We start from the raw sequence: 19,264 nt of genomic DNA on the forward strand, positions 1-19,264 counted from the left end.
GTTATTTAATTTCCTCCTGAAAAGTAGTTGGCGTTTTTCATCAATGACGACTCTCTCTATTGAACGGCTAATAAAAAAGTGTGGGACAGTTTCTGGCTAAGAATCACGTGCAATTGTGTGTTTATCGAATTCAATATAGAACAGAACATAAAATTGTTGTCTTATTATACATTATTCTTGAACAGAATTTTATTTCCTTTTACAAGATATAATATTTAATCAATGCTATCACCAACAACACGATGTGTTATTATCAAACAAGTTCCATCTAACTTTTCAAAGTAAACATACAAAGTGCGTTTATATGCACAAGCGTAAAATAAATCGTGCCCCGCTAATTCTGTCCATTGAGAGCGAAGGATTTCCAAATAAATTAACAGGTTCACCTTTCGAACGTTCCACTTTGAAAACGAATGACATTGGACATTCGCCTCTTTTCTAGTGAATATTCTACTCAACTATTTCAACCCCTGTTCTTTGAAAACTGGAAGTCTTCGTTACATCGCCATCATCAACCAGTTGTTTTGCACCCCTTATGAACTTATTTTGCTTTCAAGGTGTCCTTCTCTCATTGCTATCGAAAAACTCGAAGCTTAGGATCAGCAGCTTCCACCGTATTGCATCTACCCAATTTTTAAAGCTTGTGCAGTTGCTGTTATTTAATTAAACGACGCAAACTGCTGTCAAGGAAAATTTTTGGTTTCTTCTATTTAGTGAACTATACGTTGTGAAGATTTAAGTAAGTTTATTAGCCAAAAGCATAAAATACTTGATGGATTAAATGTTTGGAGGCCTGGCAAGACGTGAAGAACGTAAATATGTATAAAGCAGACACACAGGTAACCGTTAGCACGCTGTGTTCTCCTCCGTTTCTCCAGTCTCTTGGTATTTCTCCTCCTCTAAGTCTGAGTCTTTGCAGGATTGTATACAGCATTGGTGAGGAGGCAGTGTATCACTTGAGACACCGTTCAAAATAAAGTGACCCTACGTATCCACCTCGCATTGCTTTTACCACATTCTGTTCAAATACTCTTCGATTGTTTTGTAACACCTCCGCCGCATCTTTGTTCAACGGATCTTCAGGATTCGGTTCCTAGGTAAAGAGAAAATTAAGAAAAAAATAAACAAACTAGATGCATAAGAATTAAATTAAAAGGTTTATTCATCTGTTGAGAAAAACATTATCAAAAATAATGCACCAGCTTTTGTTTTAAACTTTAAAAAAAATCAACAACAATTAATTTCGCAACAAAAAAGCTCCGATGAACAATAAAAATATAGAAAATTATTTAAAAGGTGTAACCGAAGTTGATCGATCTAAATTGAACTGAAAAGTTGAAGGAAATGTAACAATTGACCCATAAAACATGCGATAATTTGATTTTACTAGATATGTTGATAACAGAGTTTTTATAAGATATTCTTTGCGAACGAAAGACATTTTCATCAACTTCACTTGCAAGGTTGAAACTATTTCAACGTATCCAATTTCTTTGTTTCTTGATACTTTTCAGCCCGACATATTTGCTCAATATATTCTTACGATGCAAGTTTTAAAAGAAAGACATAAAAGTGATGAAATTCAGTGAGTGTTTAATACTTACCAGAAAGAGATACTGAAGGCCGTAAACAATCGAGTTTATTGTCAATACAGGTTTCCAATCTTCTCTAAGAATATTGAGGCAAACATTGCCTTCCAAGTCAATGTTTGGATGATAGACTTGTGTTTCGCACTTTACTTTAGGAGGTTCATGTGGGTAGTTTGGACCGACCTTAAAACTGAAGACGAATCTTCCGCCTCTGTAGAAACCCTAGAAATAGTTATAACGCGAGGTAAATACTTGGGACTCGTTTGTCGATCGATCAACGAAGAGACAACAGAGCGATTTGTGCTGCGGTTAGCGCAGCTTGAAGAATCGTTGCAAAGACTTAAATAGCTGGCGAAAAGAATTGAAAATACTTACTTCGTCGGGGCAGATTATTAGTTTAAAAGTCAAGAGGTCATCTGGGTCTGGAAATTCTGTGCCACATGTCTTTGGCAGGTTGAGTTCGTTTATGTCTGGAATAAAAATGCGGCAAAGGTTAGTTGAAAATTTCTTTCACGATCGGATCCTGCTGCTACGTGACATAAAATGAAAAATCGCAACCTTTCGTGATCCTTAACTGCGCTGCAGAGGCCTTTTTCTGAGTTCCTGTCCTTGGTGATTCGCCATCTTTTTTCGCTTGTTTAAGTGAAAATAATTTAATCATGTTAGATTCTAATTTCGGCTACAATATAGCGAGGCATACAAATACTTTTTAAATTGAAGCAAAATCACAGAAGATTAAAAAATTCGAACCTACTAATTTTTGACAAGGGGGATAACTCGCTTTTCGGACCGTGCTTCTCCCCTGGCTATATTCACGTCTCGACAATATTTTACCATATAGTTAAACTCACGTCTTTCTAACCGTAAATACGAAAATTCATTAACCTCGATCATTTTCGCCGGTTATTTTCTGCTCACGTATATCGTAAAAATCAACGCGATTTCGCCTCGAATAACCAAATACCTTGTTGGAGGCTTGTAATTAACAATTTTCACCGTTTAACGGCTGCACTTTGTAAGCTGGTAGTTTGGTTCAATCGAAAATGGCGCCTTTTGACCTTCTCCTCATTGGATGAAAAAATGGGCCCGTGTCGTCCATATTTAAAGGTCTTGAGTGAACCTAGACGCTTTGGCGATGCGTGGCTCCATAAACTTAGAAACTATGCTAAGAGCGTGAACTTCAGTTCTAAACATCGTCATTGAAATTTCTGGCATACTTCAATGGTGAGTAAGGAAATAGTGTAGTAAATTGGCGTTGTCTAGGCATTCTCTATGGACGTATGCATAGAAAAGCAAGGTCAAAAAGGCGTAACGAGTCTAGCAGCCGAAATTACGTTTGCATATGACGTAGCGTAGAGCCGTAGACTGCATGTTTACTCTTCTACATCCACACATATCTGTGGGATTGCATTGTTTTTGTAGAATAGAATTATAGTAACAAATCGCAATGGCGTTAGGTAACCACTCTCTCACAATCGTAGGTTAATATTTGTTTTCCAAAGTTAACATATCTGTTCGAAACAATTGATAACCGTTGATATCTATTAAATTGTCGAATTAGGGTATACAGATAAGGGCAAATAAACGCAATATATGAAGTTGTGATCCGCTGAAAGAGACATTCGAATTTTACGCTCTGATGCTCATGACTCGTAGAGTCACGTGTTTTTGAGTGAAGTCCGTCGCACCGCGGTTGAGTGAACCTTTCACTCTACGAAAAAAAAAAGAAAAAAAAAAAAAAAGGAAACGAACGATATTCTCTGACGGCGATGAAACGTAACGATACTTAGCAGAAAGTAACTGCAATAGTGATATTGCAAAGTATCGATGTTTACACTGTTTACGCAAAGTGTCTGATGTGCAGTCAGTGATAATTGAAATTCGTACGAACGATGATGTGTCCTGTAATACTACGATATACTATGTTATCGCCTGTGTCAATCTAGACGAATATTACTTCAACGAGAGATGTTAGTAAGAATTAATTGTTAACGTTTTAAATTGCTCCAAACGAACTATTTATGATCTATTAATTCAGGCGTAGTCTGTTTAAAGTGGCAAACGAATCAGGGTAAATATTTAATTTTCCATAGCGCTTAGCCACGCTCTTTGATAAATCCGTTGATAAGGTTTTAGTGTTCTATAAAATAAACTAAAGATTGTTGCAGCGTTTATTAATTCACTTTACTTGCCCAACTTCGCAACTCTTCTCCAAGACTTATCGTAAGTACATTAAATTTAGTCAGAAAAATAGTTATTTAACAATTTACATCCTTAATTTCTTTTGTTTTCCTATTCCTTTGTCTTCATCTCATCTAGGCATCTTCAATCTCATACTTTAGGTTGTTGTCAATTGTCTTCTGTCAATTGTTTTCTGTATCTCATTGCTTTTCCATTGTTTATCTTCCTTTGTTTCTCTACCGATCCTCTTTTGTTTCATTAACTATCTAGAACCCATTTTATTTCAAAATAATTAAGTATTTATATATAAATATATGTATAAATAACGTATTAAATACCTATAATAACATATTAAAATTATTTTCCAAATATTATTTAGTTAACCTTAGTTTTGTCTAGATTTATGAGCTTCGTTAAACTCTTTTCAATTGTTTTACTCAGTCGTTTTGTTCATAATTCATCGATAAATACAGTAACAAAGATATTTTTATAAATAGAAACTTCGTTATTAACATCAATCGTTGCACATAGAATCTTTTGAAATGAATATTCATTGTTCAATAACTTAATTTACTCAGATAATAGGAGAGACTCAAAGTCCTTTTTTGTGTACACTTTAAAAAAACTAGAGAAACTTTCGAGTATTAAACGAACCGGAATTTTTTTTGAGCAAAGCGCTTTAGTTTTTCATTAGTTTTAACTAATCTTTGAAACAAAGCAACAAATCGCATTGGAATTCCTCTCTAAAATATCGTTTCACGTTTCAACCCCTCAGACTTCACGACAAAATTCATTATATTCATGGTAGAAGAGAGAATTTCTCAATCAATATCCACGAACAAAGATTCCAATTAATTTAGTTTCTTATCACTCCCTCAATGGTGAATCAAATATTCTTTGAAACTCGCCGTTACAGATTACGATGCGATTCATCTAAAATAATAATAATCCACTCTGTAATTGTGATACGAATAATGTAACAAGTATTTGTAAAATATGAATATTCTCACATCTTCGCATTCTATTATGTACGCTAGTTTTAATCTCTTACAGTTTGATTCGCCGCTATCTTGTGTTCACTGTATTGTATGCACAGGGATAGATAATCCTGATAAATATCAACAAGTACATTGAATTTCGTAAGCGTACTTCATCGTTATCGTTATAGCTGAGAAATCGGCTGTTGACTTGCTTCTGTTTTAAATCTTCTGCTACTTTTATTACTGCGAAATGTTTTTTTGTTTTTGTTTTTACAATTAGTAAATCTGTACTGTTTTAATCGTAGCATTTATAACGTATATGATATTAGAAAGACAATGGATTTTGATTTTTGTATGTTTGTTTCGTTTCAGTGTATGGCTGAATAGGATTTGAAATTACAAATCAAACATGAAGTTCGCGGAGCATCTTTCCGCCCATATTACGCCTGAATGGCGTAAACAATACATTAGTTACGAGGTAAAACTTATGGAAATTTTATAATTTTTATCATACTCATTAGAGTGTATCAAAAAAATTGACTATTTTTTTTTTTTTGGGAATAATATACTGAAAATATTGTTCAGGATAACGAAAAAAGGCGCCTGTTAAAATGGGAGCTCTTAATTTTAGTTTTAAGATGTGCCTCATCGCAATTTTCTACTTTCCGTAAGAATAACACAGCAAAAATAGTTCTTGCTCCTTGCCATTTTTATAACTAGATAACGACGCATCGTACAGAAAATTCATAAACATGTTTTTGTAGGAAATTGAACGTTCTACAAAAAAGGTTTCTTGTCGTTTTACGATAAATCTACTCCTTCAAAAGTTATTTGAGGTCCTTTGTTGATGTTTTTGACCTCAAATAACTTTTGAAAGAATAGATTTATCGTAAAACGACAAGAGACCTTTTTTGTAGAACGTTCAATTTCCTAAAAAAACATGTTTATGAATTTTCTGTACGACGCGTCGTTATCTAGTTATAAAAATTGCAAGGAGCAAGAACCATTTTTGCCATGTTATTCTTATGGAAAATAGAAAATCGCGACGAGGCACTTTTTAGTATTAAAATTAAGAGCTCCCATTTTAACAGGCGCCTTTTTTCGTTATCCTGAACAATATTTTCAGTATATTTTTCAAAAAAAAATAGTCAATTTTTTTGATACAATCTAATACTCATTCATAATGTTACATATTATTGATGTTTTCCCATAAATATTTCTAGGAAATGAAAGCCATGTTGTATACGGCCGTAGAAGAGGCTCCGTCCGTTGAGGTCGTGGAGCAGGAAACTATATCTCGTCACTTTGCGTCTTTCGACGAAGTCTTTTTCACCTTCTGCGATCGCGAATTAAAGAAAATCAACACTTTTTACTCCGGTGAGATTCAATCGATGATCAAATTTTTATAAATATGAAAAACTACAAAAAATTTCCCAAGTCTTTGTCTACTGATCTGTACAAATTTGTAAAAAAATTAATTGACATTAAAATTTTGTGTAGAGAAGCTGGCGGAGGCAACGAGAAAATACGCAGCATTGCAAAGCGAGCTAAAAATTGCATCCGAAACGCATCATGGCGGAGGAAAGAATCGCGTTCGAAATACTACAAAAGCTCATCTGCCTGCTCGCAAACTGAGGGAGCTAAAACTAGCTTTCTCAGAATTTTATCTCTCGCTTATACTTCTTCAAAACTACCAAAATCTAAACCATACCGGTTTTAGAAAGATACTAAAAAAACATGACAAGGTATTTTAACGTGGATCGTTCTAGCGAAGAGACTTTGAAAATCGCTAATTCTTGAATGAAAAATTGTGCGAAACAACAAGATTTGATCTTCGACCAAATCCTTTTAATCAATCATTCCTTCATTCATTAATTTACGGATTTTCAATTCGATTTTTTAACCAATCTCAAATTAAAAATTACCTTCATCAACGTCGAACCGCTTTTTATTACTCAAATTTGTATATATCAGCTCTTGTCCGTCGATACTGGCTCCAAATGGCGAACAGAATTTGTGGAAACTGCACACTTTCACACGTCAAAGGACATCGACAGGCTTATTCAGGAGACGGAGACAACGGTTACCGCTGGCCTCGAAGGCGGCGACAGGCAAAGGGCTATGAAACGACTCCGTGTGCCTCCTCTTGGAGAACATCAAAGTCCTTGGACGACTTTCAAAGTCGGACTATTCTCTGGAAGTTTCGTTGTTTTGTTCGTCGCAGTTGTGCTGTCGGGTAAGAATTTTCTCAAACAATCTTCCATATCGTTACTCGTGTATATTAGAGCAGCTTGAATAATTTATTGAATTTTAGCAATATTCCACGACGGCGGCGAACGTCTCAAGGTTGCATTTCCCTTGTATCGAGGACCCCTGCTCGTTATTCAATTCCTCTTTCTGATGGGAATCAATGTCTACGGCTGGCGATCGTCGGGTGTTAATCACGTTTTGATATTTGAGCTCGATCCGAGGAATCATTTGTCAGAGCAACACCTGATGGAGTTGGCAGCTGTTCTCGGCGTCGTTTGGACACTGAGTTTACTCAGTTTTTTATATAGCTCAAGCCTGAGCGTTCCGCCTTACGCGAATCCTCTCGCACTGGTCGTCATCATCATAGCCTTTCTGTTGAATCCTTTCAAAATGTTTCGACACGAGGCACGATTTTGGTTGCTTAAAATAACGGTGAGGCTTGTATTGCACAATATAAAAACAGAGTTTCCGAATCAGTGATTGAATCATGTTTCTCTCAACTACTTTGATTTTTCCAGTTTCGTTGCATCTCAACGCCATTACTGCCCGTCAACTTTGCCGATTTCTGGCTGGGCGATCAATTGAACAGCCTATCGACTGTGTTTTTGGATTTTCATTTTTTGATATGCTTCTACATTACAAATGGAGATTGGTTCGAAGCCGGTGATACGCAACAGTGTTTGTCTGGGGCTTACATCATTAGATCGATACTCAACTGCCTTCCTGCTTGGTTTCGTTTTGCACAATGCATTCGCCGATATCGAGATTCAAAGGAAGCTTTCCCACACTTGGTCAATGCCGGCAAATATGCCACAACGTTTCTCGTCGTTATAACAAACACCTTGCGAACGCTTCACGCAGGTAAAATTATACCTTCGATCTTCGCGTGTTCTTTAAGGGGGGGGTAAGGGTTTACACTTTCGAAAAATCGAATATATTCACGAATATATTCTCAAAATTTTAAGTCGATCTGAGCAAAACTCTTGAAGAGGGGGGGGTAAGGGTTTCAGCGTAAAAAAAATACACTTTTTTTGTGAATTTTTTTTGAAAGTATGGATTGAGCAAATTTATTGAAACCTTTTGTACATTATTAAGCATACTTTTAACAATATTCTGTAATTTTTTCATGTAGAAATATTGCAAAACAAGCCGGTGACAGAGCTTTTTTTCTTCACTTTTTTAGCTCAATAAACTTTAAACGCGTTTTTCTCAAAACTACTTTTTCAAAGTCCGTGTTCACTGCCATTTACAAACTACTTGACCGATTCGTTCCAAACTTGGTACACATTTTCTACATATAAAATACCTCCCCCCAATGTTGAGTTAAATTTTTTTTTTAACATTACGGGGGCTTCCCACCCACAAAATGGCGGATTTTTTCGTGGAAAATAGCAGTTTACACTTTAGATGGCCACGAAAAATTTTTAAAAGAAAAAAAAAAAATAATCGTAGAACGTTGGGGAGAGGATTTGATAATACTTTGACTAAGTTTTAATGGATTTTGATTTTAGATAATTTTTGACCGAGATATAGTGAACACTGCAAATGGTTTTTTTTCTAAGATGTTCTGGGGCAAGCTCTGTCACCGGCTTGTTTTGCAATATTTCTGCATGAAAAAATTACAGAATATTGTTAAGAGTATGCTTAATAATGTACAAAAGGTTTCAATGAATTTGCTCAATCCATAATTTCCGAAAAAATGCACCAAAGAAGTGTTTTTTTTTACGATGAAACCCTTACGCCCCCCCCTAATGAAATGTTGTTTATTTTTTTATTTTTTGCCTCATCAACGCATTAAATTTCATTTCTTTGTTCAGATGAATATACCAATCACTGGGATAGTCCTTGGCTTTGGCTCTGGGTAGTGAGTAGCCTGATAAACTCTATTTATTCATACACATGGGATATCAAGATGGATTGGGGACTCCTGGATAGTAATGCTGGTGAAAATCGATTCTTACGAGAGGAAATTGTATATTCCACAGTGAGTGAATAATCTTCGGATTGAATATTTTTGAATTAATTTTCCGTTACTGTACTGAAAAGTTTCTTTCGACGCAAGAATACTCAGGACATTTGTATCTCGAAATGTTCAATATGGAAATCTTTTATTTCAGGGGTTCTATTACTTTGCAATCATAGAAGACTTTGTTTTGAGATTTGTATGGGTTCCGACCTACATACTGACACAGTACGGATATGTTCAGTCCGAACTGATGACTTCTATCAACGCTCCTTTGGAAGTATTCAGGTAACTTTTTATAGTTCATAAAATTGCTCAACTTTGACTCAATGTACAAATCACACTTGCGAAAGACGGACAAAAAATAATGTGCGTTGTTTTTAATCATTCCATTTTATCGACGATGTAGAAGATTTATCTGGAACTTCTTCCGTCTCGAGAATGAGCACTTGAATAATTGCGGTAAGTTCCGTGCTGTCAGAGACATTTCTGTCGCACCTATAGAAAGTTCCGATCAGACGCAAATCATACGAATGATGGATGAAGAGAACGGAGTAATAAATCGAGGAAAGCGCAAGGGTGGAGGTAAAAAGCAGACCGCTGTCAAGGAGGACAAGCGTGCGTTGTTGAAAGAGGAAACAATTGATATAGATGTCTCTAACGCTAGTTGAATTTGTATTTAATATTTTTATTACACTTGAAAGCGGGATCAAGTACTTTTTATTTCATTATATTTCAACTTTTGCATTAAGCTCATTGAAATAGTCTTCTGTTTATTCTAGATTCATCGAATATAGTACCACTTATTTTTTAAGCGCAGCAGATCTTTGATCGGAAATATCTTTCGATTAATTGTAGTTAGTTTCGTGCAGCCAATTTTTGGATTTATACTTAAATTCAGTACAAGATTATAATATACGAGTCTCTGTATTATACATATATTATGGAAAATGGTTCGGCGTATTCAAGGCTGAGACACGTGATTGAAATACTGTGTTTGATGTGCACAATGATGCTGCTTAGATTCTGTGGAATTTATTTTAAACTCGCATTGTTATTGCCAGCATAAAAATTCGCTCTTGTTTTCACATTATTCTGAAACTGACAATAAATTCCACAGGATCTGGTGAACTTTCTCATTCTAGTGCTGATATTGCGTACTGAATTAAAACAGAATTAAAATCCTTGAATAAAGCAACGACACGTGCGAATATGTGTTACATTCCACTAAAGTTTTATGAAAAATTAATAATTTAAGGGTAAATTGTCATTTATATTTTTGAATACTTACATGAAGCGTTATTTCAAGGCTTAGGTGATTTTTATTTTTTAGTTACGTACTTCCTTTTTAGCCCCACGAGTTTATACGAGTAATTAGAAGATAAACTAGTTTTTACATAACGCGGCCATACGTAATTAATAATACAATATGATGCTGAAACTATCAGGCAACACGTATGGAAGGCTTTCAGCGAGTGAGCAAACGATAAAGAACCTTTTTGCCTGTAGTACCTGATAGTTTCAGCGTCATTAATGAGAATGCATGTTAAACATGCATTATTTTTTCACCCTCTATTCCAGATTGCAACGAAACAAATACTAACCGATATCCAAAGATTTCATTGAATAATTATTATTACCTCTTATTACACAAAAAACAGCAATAGTTATTAAATAGAGAATAATCAAACTTCACATGGGGTACGTTGGCAAGTTTATTATGGACAATAACTTATAATTGTTTCTCCGACAGCTGTGTGAATTTTCCAAGTATTATAGATTAATTTTCCTCTTGTCTATAAGATGATGCTTTCCAATTTGACTAATTGCGTTGACAAACTTATTGTGTATGATATTATTTTACGTGAATTTATTTAACACATTCAAGTTTCGTTCGGATACATGCACCTAGTAACTGTGTAAAATGGAATTCATGTATCCGAATGTATAATTATATTCAGAATTCAGTGTGAGATAAATTTGTGTAAAATAATGAGACTGGTGCAAGTTGAATTGGGATTAATAAAGAAACCATGCTTTTTAAGTAACTAATCGCAAAACGAATTTACGAACTAAATAAATTAGTCCAGTGAAATTCTTAATTACTACTATATTAAGTAGCATTTTATATGTATTTGCGGTGCCTAAACTTTGATTAATTTATAAGTTCCTTAATTCAACTTTGTTGTGATTTTTTTTTTTTTTTTTGTCAAAAGGTATTTTTACATCTTAAGATTTAGGATATAAAAAAACGACACATGATTGTAAAGGTGTTGCTAAATAAGAACCAGGCCAGATATTTTTGTACATCATGTGTAGAATATCAATGAATATAAACAAGAAAGGAACGATTGTCAACGGAGTGTTACTCTAATCAATCGTTTATATATAACTACGTTCAAACACACTTGGCGAAGTTGAATTTAACGATACCAGTATAAATTAACCAGGGAATTAACTTCGCTTAGTGTGTACAGATTTATAATCGGATATTATCTACGATAGTCACAAACTTAGTGAGTAGACAACTGTGTTACATTGTTTGTATTATATAAGAAAAAATATTGTTGAAATTATATCTTTATACACACACGCTGTGTTTCGCTATTTTTCCATAATCTATTTGATTTCGTTTAAGTTCCAACTGTGTAAAATCATGATGTAAATTTATATATTTATTGTTAAACTTGAGTCACTTCGAATTTCTCAATGACTTCTATTTATTCTTTGCTATTTAATTGGACTTGGTTTTGTTCCAAATAATTCTTGACGTCTTCGACGTTAGCTGGCGTCACTTTGCCTGCATTTAATAGATGTTGCATTAAACTATTCAGAGTGTATAAACTTTTCATTTGGATGCCTTTTGCTTTCAGATTCTGACTACCACCCTGTTGTCGGTCTAGAATAACGATAGCTTCTTCGACCTTCAACCCTTCGTCCGTTAGGTCTTTGGCAGTCTCCAGTACACTGCTTCCAGTTGTCACAACGTCTTCGATTATTACACAGTTCTCCCCCGCTTTGAATTGGCCCTCGATTAATTTTTTCGTTCCGTAAGTTTTAGCTTCTTTTCTCCTTATAAGCATTGGTATGTTTTCTTCTACAGATACTAATGTGGCAATTGGTAAAGCCGTATAAGGCACGCCGCATATCTGTGAAATATTTTTCCCTTTCTCTACCAGGGTCCACAGCAAACTGGATACAGATTTCTGCAAGTATAGGATTCTGGTTTACATGTGAAATTATTTTACATATATCTCAATGGTGATATTTTCTATTCAGGGATTTTTCTGTTTTCTAGAAGTGATACGTTAATTTTAATGAAGTAAATATTGCTTCATTTTACTTGCTTTCACTTCTAGAATTCGGAAAAGTTCTTTATTTGTAAATAATATTGTTAAAAAACAGGTACAACACAACATCAGCTCGATCGGTAAGGGTAGAACTTTTACGTCCCCTTCAACTGTCGTTCGTTATCTAAAATTTATTACTACGGACAGGACTATCTGTAATAATCTTTAGTCAATGCTTAGATCCGTAATGTTTCTTCTTGAATGAAAATTGATAATTTACAGACAAGCGACAGAATATACAAGTTAAACCTACCATCAACCGTGGATGTGAAATAATGACTCTCAAGTCAAAATAGACGGGTGTCTGTAGGCCGGCTTTCGTAACGAAGCTGCCAAACTTCACAGCGTTGATTTCAAATAGTTCTACAGCCAAGTCTTCCAATTGTTTTCCCATTTTATTCCGGTAAACAGTCTCTCGACAAAATCAAATATATCTTTTTCGTTTTTATATCCGGCTCGGAATAGATGCAAATAAAGAGAAATAATCGCGATTTAATAGATTCGATATCTTATTACTGCGCGGCGATCACGTGAAGAATTACAAATCTAACCTCAACTGATAACGGTTTTGGAATGCCTCGAATGCCTCGAATATTTGTCCTTGATTCGAGCAACAGGTACTATTTGATGACGTGTTGTAATACCACATAACGGTTATACACAGCGGTATAAACATTGAGGGCTGAAATACGAGTGAAGTATGTATGTATGTACATACATACATACATGCATACATTGGGATCAAATTTCCATGTATATATTTATACTAGAAAAATCAAGCGATATTTTTTAATTAGAAGATTTTGCCTGTCGACAAAATAACTGCAAAGCTGTAATTCATCATTTAATTAACATTTTTCCAGAATCATATGCAGCAGTTACGATAATTCACATTCCGTCGGTAACGGCGGCGCCGACATTACCGACCGAGGCACGGCGTGCGTCGTTTGTCGCGGACTTACCACCGACCAATCAGGAGACACGGAACACAGTCGGCGATTGTTTTTCTACCGGCGTAATCAGTCGACGAGTGTTAGTCGCGATGTGCAGTGAGCTAGTTCCATCTGGTGATTATGGTGCTACGGCTGTGGCGTCGATAACATCGACTGTTGTTAGGTAAGCATGTAATGATTGTAATATTACTAAGTAATAGCTTTTTGAATCATTGGCTAGTAATTTTACGATCTGTATTGAGGAATCATCGTATCATGTTAATGGTTAGTCAGCAGCTATCGATGAATATAACCTCAAAGTCGTAAGCGAACAATACGAGTTATCGATGGAGTACGTAAGTATATGCGTATTTCGAACCGACGAAAACAATTATATGATCCTGATTAATAAACGCGTAATATTTATGTATAAGCTGATTTATACAAGGATTTGACAATATTTAGATGCAATTGTTCCAGGATTTCTTACTTATACGCCGTTTTAGCAATTTTATATTTATAAACGAGTCTCGCTGATTATCGTATAAGTAAAAATTTATGAAAATAGAAACGAATCTTTAAAACATCTTCAGCGACGTTATCGCTAACGATATTTTCTCTTTTATCAAACGTTTGATTCAACCCTTCGTCCTTGTAACTCCTCCACACTTTAGGAATTCAAGGGATTGGGTTAGACGAATCAACAAAACTGATACTTTCGTCGATATTCGTCTTTTTCAGAACGACAATCTCTTCGTTTCGTTACTTTTAACATCGAGAAATATCTGTAGTCTATAAAGTTGATAGAATTTAGGCGATCTAGAGTAACCAATTCTTCCTATCTCATGTATTTGAAAAAACAAACAAACAAAAAAACAAACGAGGAAACAAAACTTTCTTTCGATCTTCAGCTGTTTTGTATCATCCAGCTCGTTAGGCGTACCAATAAGAAGTCCTGATCGCCCTCCTCCACCACGTGACAATTAGAATGAAAATAGGAAAGGAGATAAATTGTTATGTACATACATACATACATACATAAATAGACTAGAGACACGCATGCTGTATGCTACTGATTATGTCAATACAACAAGTTATCATAATATTCAGTCAAGTGTTTTACACAAGGAAAAAAATATCAACTCTTTAACGCGACATAAAATGAAACAACGAACAAAGCGCATGACAATGCTGTTAATTATACTTCACATATATATATATACATATAACAATGGCCGATCAAAGTCAAGGAAAGCTCATTCAATTTCCATATACATATCCATACATTTACATACATAGATGTACTCGTTATAATCGTTATATTTTGATCGTAAGTTTTAAGTGGATACTATGTGGAACCATTAAGCAAACTGCAAACCTCGCCGATATGTGCGTGCCTGCCTGCCTGCCTGCCTGCGTGCGTGCGTCAATTTTGTGTCATAGACGCGTCTCGCAAAGCCACCGAAGATGGTGACACCACCTAAGTACTACCGAGTTAGTGTTATGAGGCAAAGTTTGAACTACACAAGATCGAACGACGACTTACGTCACTCTTAATTGCACATCGATTCATCAGTGTCTTTACCGCGCGTGTTTTGTTTTAAATATTAATGATAATCAGTCCGCAACAGTTCTGTCTTCCTTCTTCTTCTTCTTCTTCTTCTTCTTCTTCTTCTATGCAAATCATCGGGGAATTGAAAACGCAAAACATTTCATCGCATGTATGGCAAAGTACGTGCAGCCTAGTTGGGTTCGAATCCAATTTTTTTACTACCGGATGTTAGCCTAATTATATTAGGTATACTAGATGTTGTTTTGTATCGTGTAAGAATTTTTTTCCTCACACGAAACAAAGACTCGTAAATATGTTCTATTTTTATTAGTTTATTTATTTATTTATGTTTTTTTTTTCTTTCGTTTTTATTTCAATTTTCATTGCCAAGTTAACTAATATCGGTACAAACTAAAAATATATATATATTTTCTGTTTGAAATATATTTCTACTCGAGGTTTAATGAGATTAGCAATAAATTTTGCACCGCTTTTAACATGTTTGATTGTTGATCAGTTGGTAGGATTTTTCAGGGCTTAAATTTAATGCCTCAAATGTTTGTTCTTCAAACACAATATAATCAACGAGATGACACTTATTTATTTGACAGAAGAAAACGTGTAGCTATACATATAGTTGTGTTTGGTTAAGTGATATTGTTTACAAAATCTGCAAAAGTAAAGGTTTTTTTTTTTATTACTCTCACTAATCGAAGCGTATTTCATCGAAGTTTATGTTCGATTACGAAATAAAACTCGATTCGACTTTAGAATTTCTTTTCTTTTTTGTTTTAATCTTTCGATTTCGAAAAAGTTTCTATATATTGTCTGGTATAAATTTGAGATATCAAAATTTTTGTCAATTTCGATGATAATAATATTATAATTTGGCTAATGATTCTCGGGCTTTTCGCTGACGCTTTAACCAGTAGGAATCGGTAAATCCTAGCCGCGTAATCGCTTTCAATGGCGTTCAAAATACCGGGGTACGTATAAACGTCGGAGGATCAGTTCTGATTACTCTTTGAGAGAACTCCGTCGACTTAATAATGGGGTTCAGGATTGAGGGACGAGCCAAGGGGAGGAATAAGTATTGAGAACATGACAATGAATTGAAGAATTGAGAGTCGAGATGAGGGTGGAGAGAGCGGTTAGATCCCCAAATAATTTGTACCAATCAAATCAGCTGCACGGAGGCTTAAGAAAGGAATTGACAAGTGATTTCTCCCTTTGCATACTGCGGCTCAACATTTAATGAAAATTGATCAAGTATATACATATATATTATATATTAGGATGGCGCAAAAAACCGACTATTTTTTTTTTTCTTTTTTTTTTTTTTTAGAGTTTCGTGTGACAAAATGTTAGTTTTTGATGTTTAAACAGCCCACTCCAAAGGACAGTTGCAAAAAAAAAATTTTCAAGAGGTCGCTCCACATTTTTTAAAACGTCAGAAATCGTCAAAAATCGTTTTTTTTTTTTTTTTAATTTTTTTCTCGTTGCGGTATAATTTTATAGACAAAAAAAAGAAGTTTTTCGAAAGTTTCAGTTCAAAATTTGAATTTTGATAGGTCGCTCATAATTTATTTTACAATTTTTTGGTGCATTTCTTTGGATCTTTTCGAGCGAACTTTTAATATTCACATTAAAATTTCATACATTTTTTTTTCCTTCAATTCAGTAAGAAAGAATCGATAACAATACACCGCGACATGAATTAAAAATCAAACAAAATACTGAAAATATAATTTTTTGACGATTTTAGACATTTTAAAAAATTTGGAGCGATCTCTTAAAAAAATTTTTTTTTTTGAGCTGTTCTTTGGAGTGGGCTCTTAAAACATGAAAATCTAACATTTTGTCACACGAAACTCGAAAAGCAAGGGAGGAAAGGCGGAAGATTGTAAATTGGAAACGCACTTGTGGTTGTTGTTTGATTATTTTTATTTATTTTTTTTTATTTGCGGCGGAGGGGGGGTGTTCGTTCGATCAAATCGAAAGTTCGTTGCGGGCATTGAAAGCACGGAATTGGAGGGTGGCCAAAATTTAGTAGCTATCATTTGTACGGTACCTTGAACTGTTGTCTTTCAAATTAATTCGCATCGATATATCTAGGATAGATAGAATCTGCGATATATGTTTCATGACGTCAAGACGTCTTACTCTCGCCTGCGCGAAATTAAAGGTTTTCTGCTTTTTTTCATTTTTCCTTAACACCCATTCTGCACAGTTTGTGTTTTTAACTGATGGTTTCTTTTTTTTTTCTCTCTCTTTTTTTTCTCTTTCTCTCTCTCTCTCGTTTTTCTCATGCTTCTGCCTTTTTTCTACCCTCTTATTCCTATTTTACGCCAGACAATCTGCGGTGAATATGTGTATATATATATATTATATATACACAATATACGTGTACTTACTAACATTGGTATATTCTACAATTTGTAAATATTTATTCTATCGTTATTTTATACAGGTTATGCAATCTTGATGAAAAATTCCGTCAACGTTTATATATTGTAAACAATACTTATTCTCGTAATAATGCATTAGTGCAAAAATTTATTAGATATTTTAAAGTGAAGGAGAATTTGGAAACTGATGTTATAAAATCGAGTGTTTTATATACATATATATATAAAATGTCTTAATTAATATTAATATTACACAAGTACCTATTTGCGATTTTCCATTTCTCGTTTAATTAACAGAGGATATATATTTTTTTCTTTATTTTGGAATTTTATTGCACAGCAACGGATTGGCGTATCGTAAAGAGCCGTAAATATTTTTTGTAGGAAATTGAACGATCTACAAAAAAGATCTCTAGCGATTTTTTCGTAAATCTACTGGTTCAAAAGTTATTTAAGGTTAAAAAATTAGTTGCGTCAAATTTCACATTTTTTTTACTATGAAACAATGGTTGAAAAATGAAGAAAACGTAACCATTCTTAAAGTTCATGTTATTTCCAAAATTTCCGATTACTTGACAAAAAATAAGGCTTTGCAACGTAAACTGTTGTAAAAAATTTATATCTTGTTGATAAACTTCTGAATCGGTAGATTTACGAAAAAATCGCAAGAGACGATTTTTTTTGTAGATCGTTCGGTATTCTATAAAAATATTCACTGCTCTTTACGAAACGCCAATCCGTTGCTGAGCAATAAAATTCCAAAATAAGTAAAAAAGAAAAAGAAAAAGAAAAAAAAAAAACACTTCCTCTGTTATTTAAACGAGAAATGGAAAATTGCAATTAGGCAAATCTTAATATTAATATCAAAAGCTCAAACTTTTACAGAATTTTTTTTTTTTTTTTTTTCATTCGTCACTTTGAACGACATTTTCACGGTGATTATCGAATGAAAAAATTTTTTTTGGCCCACTCTGATAAACATGAAAAAAAAAAAAAAAAAAAAAAAATAGTCGGTTTTTTTTGCGCCACCCTAACGTGGCACGTATTCACGTTTTTTAATTATTCTCGGGGTCCTCCAAAGCTATATATACATATAATGTGAGTTTAGGTTATTGTTCAACGAATATACATATATATATACGAATTCACTCCCGTGGGGAGGGGATTAAAATTGAGATTGTAAAACCGACAAAGTAAACGCAAGTTGTGTAATTAGATTTAACGACGCTTGAATATTCTACGGATACACAAAATTTCACACGTCAGATTGCGTTACGAAATCTTAACAACCGTCCCAAAATCATAGTTTTGTGGTACAACGTATATATATATATATATATATATATATATATACATACATGCGTAATACAGTCCCTTATCCTCTGTGATTTTTCACGGCTTACATATATTTCTTCTCTCTACTTCTGCGCCTACCTAAGAAAGATTTTCGCAAGCTCCGAGGAATAAGAGAAAATCCCATGCAAAGCTTTTTCCCGCTAAAATAATCCTGCTACAACCACGTGGGTTGAATTTTACCGAGCGGACGGTTTTTCATGGATTGAAAATCACGTAGTTGTCTATCTACGTGAGAAAAAAAAAAAAATTCAAACTCTCAAATTTTATTTTGTTTTGTTTCTCTTTTTTTTTTTTTTTTGCACAGTGAAATTTTGTTTGTAAAAAATTTTTACCCACCGTTAAAATTAAGGTTTTAATATTGTTGAAAGTGCGTAAAAAAGATTCAGTAGAAGCGGTTATTTAATTTAAATCGTAGTTTTCGTTACTATGTTTTTTGATTATGGATATATTGTGTCAAGTTTTTGATCGAGGTTTGCGAGAAATTAGAATTCCAGTTTTGTATTCGATCGAAGAATCCTGTTGAATGTAGATTTTTAACACATTTATGTTCGTGAAAGTCTGATATTTTATTGCGTGGTTGGGAAAAGTGTTTCGCTTCCCTTTTTTTTTTTTTTTTTTTTTTTTTTTTGAATGAAGAAGCAAAAAAAAAATTGTCGTAGTTCGACGAATTTTTCCTTGCAAGTTTATCCGTAACGAGAACGGT

The 19,264-nt window shown here is 34.1% G+C and overlaps 4 protein-coding genes across 10 annotated transcripts in view; 2 read left to right on the plus strand and 2 right to left on the minus strand.

Moving 5' to 3' along the window:
* Positions 1-441: 441 nt before the first annotated feature.
* On the minus strand, positions 442-2,404 carry LOC124414270 (NEDD8-conjugating enzyme Ubc12). The gene is made up of 4 exons (XM_046895288.1): positions 2,148-2,404; positions 1,965-2,059; positions 1,605-1,811; positions 442-1,093 (listed from the first exon to the last, which is right to left on the minus strand). Exons 1-4 carry the CDS (start codon positions 2,248-2,250, stop codon positions 953-955), a joined length of 546 nt encoding a protein of 181 aa, XP_046751244.1. The 5' UTR covers positions 2,251-2,404; the 3' UTR covers positions 442-952.
* Positions 2,405-2,991: 587 nt separating this feature from the next.
* On the plus strand, positions 2,992-11,553 carry LOC124414267 (xenotropic and polytropic retrovirus receptor 1 homolog). 6 transcript variants are annotated; one of them, XM_046895278.1, is made up of 11 exons: positions 3,516-3,660; positions 3,748-3,812; positions 5,123-5,228; positions 5,974-6,127; positions 6,251-6,495; positions 6,725-6,986; positions 7,065-7,432; positions 7,519-7,861; positions 8,818-8,984; positions 9,118-9,251; positions 9,373-11,553. In XM_046895278.1, the coding sequence occupies exons 3-11, from the start codon at positions 5,160-5,162 to the stop codon at positions 9,632-9,634; spliced, it is 2,004 nt and encodes a 667-aa protein (XP_046751234.1). In that variant the 5' UTR covers positions 3,516-3,660; positions 3,748-3,812; positions 5,123-5,159; the 3' UTR covers positions 9,635-11,553. The 6 variants fall into 6 exon arrangements, with proteins under 6 accessions (XP_046751238.1, XP_046751239.1, XP_046751234.1 ...); XM_046895279.1 differs by having other exon boundaries at positions 3,517-3,660; positions 3,758-3,812; XM_046895282.1 differs by lacking the exons at positions 3,516-3,660; positions 3,748-3,812 and adding an exon at positions 2,992-3,046.
* LOC124414269 (uridine 5'-monophosphate synthase-like) lies at positions 11,180-12,871 on the minus strand. Its single transcript, XM_046895287.1, has 2 exons — positions 12,567-12,871; positions 11,180-12,169 (listed from the first exon to the last, which is right to left on the minus strand). The coding sequence occupies exons 1-2, from the start codon at positions 12,705-12,707 to the stop codon at positions 11,684-11,686; spliced, it is 627 nt and encodes a 208-aa protein (XP_046751243.1). The 5' UTR covers positions 12,708-12,871; the 3' UTR covers positions 11,180-11,683.
* A 435-nt stretch (positions 12,872-13,306) lies between these two features.
* LOC124414268 (5-hydroxytryptamine receptor 1-like) overlaps positions 13,307-19,264 on the plus strand; it is a 97,798-nt gene continuing 91,840 nt past the window's right edge. For both annotated transcript variants that reach the window (XM_046895285.1, XM_046895286.1), the window contains exon 1: positions 13,307-13,429. The gene's annotated coding sequence lies outside the window, so the exon portion shown is untranslated. The remainder of the gene's footprint in view (positions 13,430-19,264) is intronic.

This window comes from Diprion similis, chromosome 13 (assembly GCF_021155765.1).
Source record: "Diprion similis isolate iyDipSimi1 chromosome 13, iyDipSimi1.1, whole genome shotgun sequence".
Taxonomy (NCBI): Eukaryota; Metazoa; Arthropoda; class Insecta; order Hymenoptera; family Diprionidae; genus Diprion; species Diprion similis.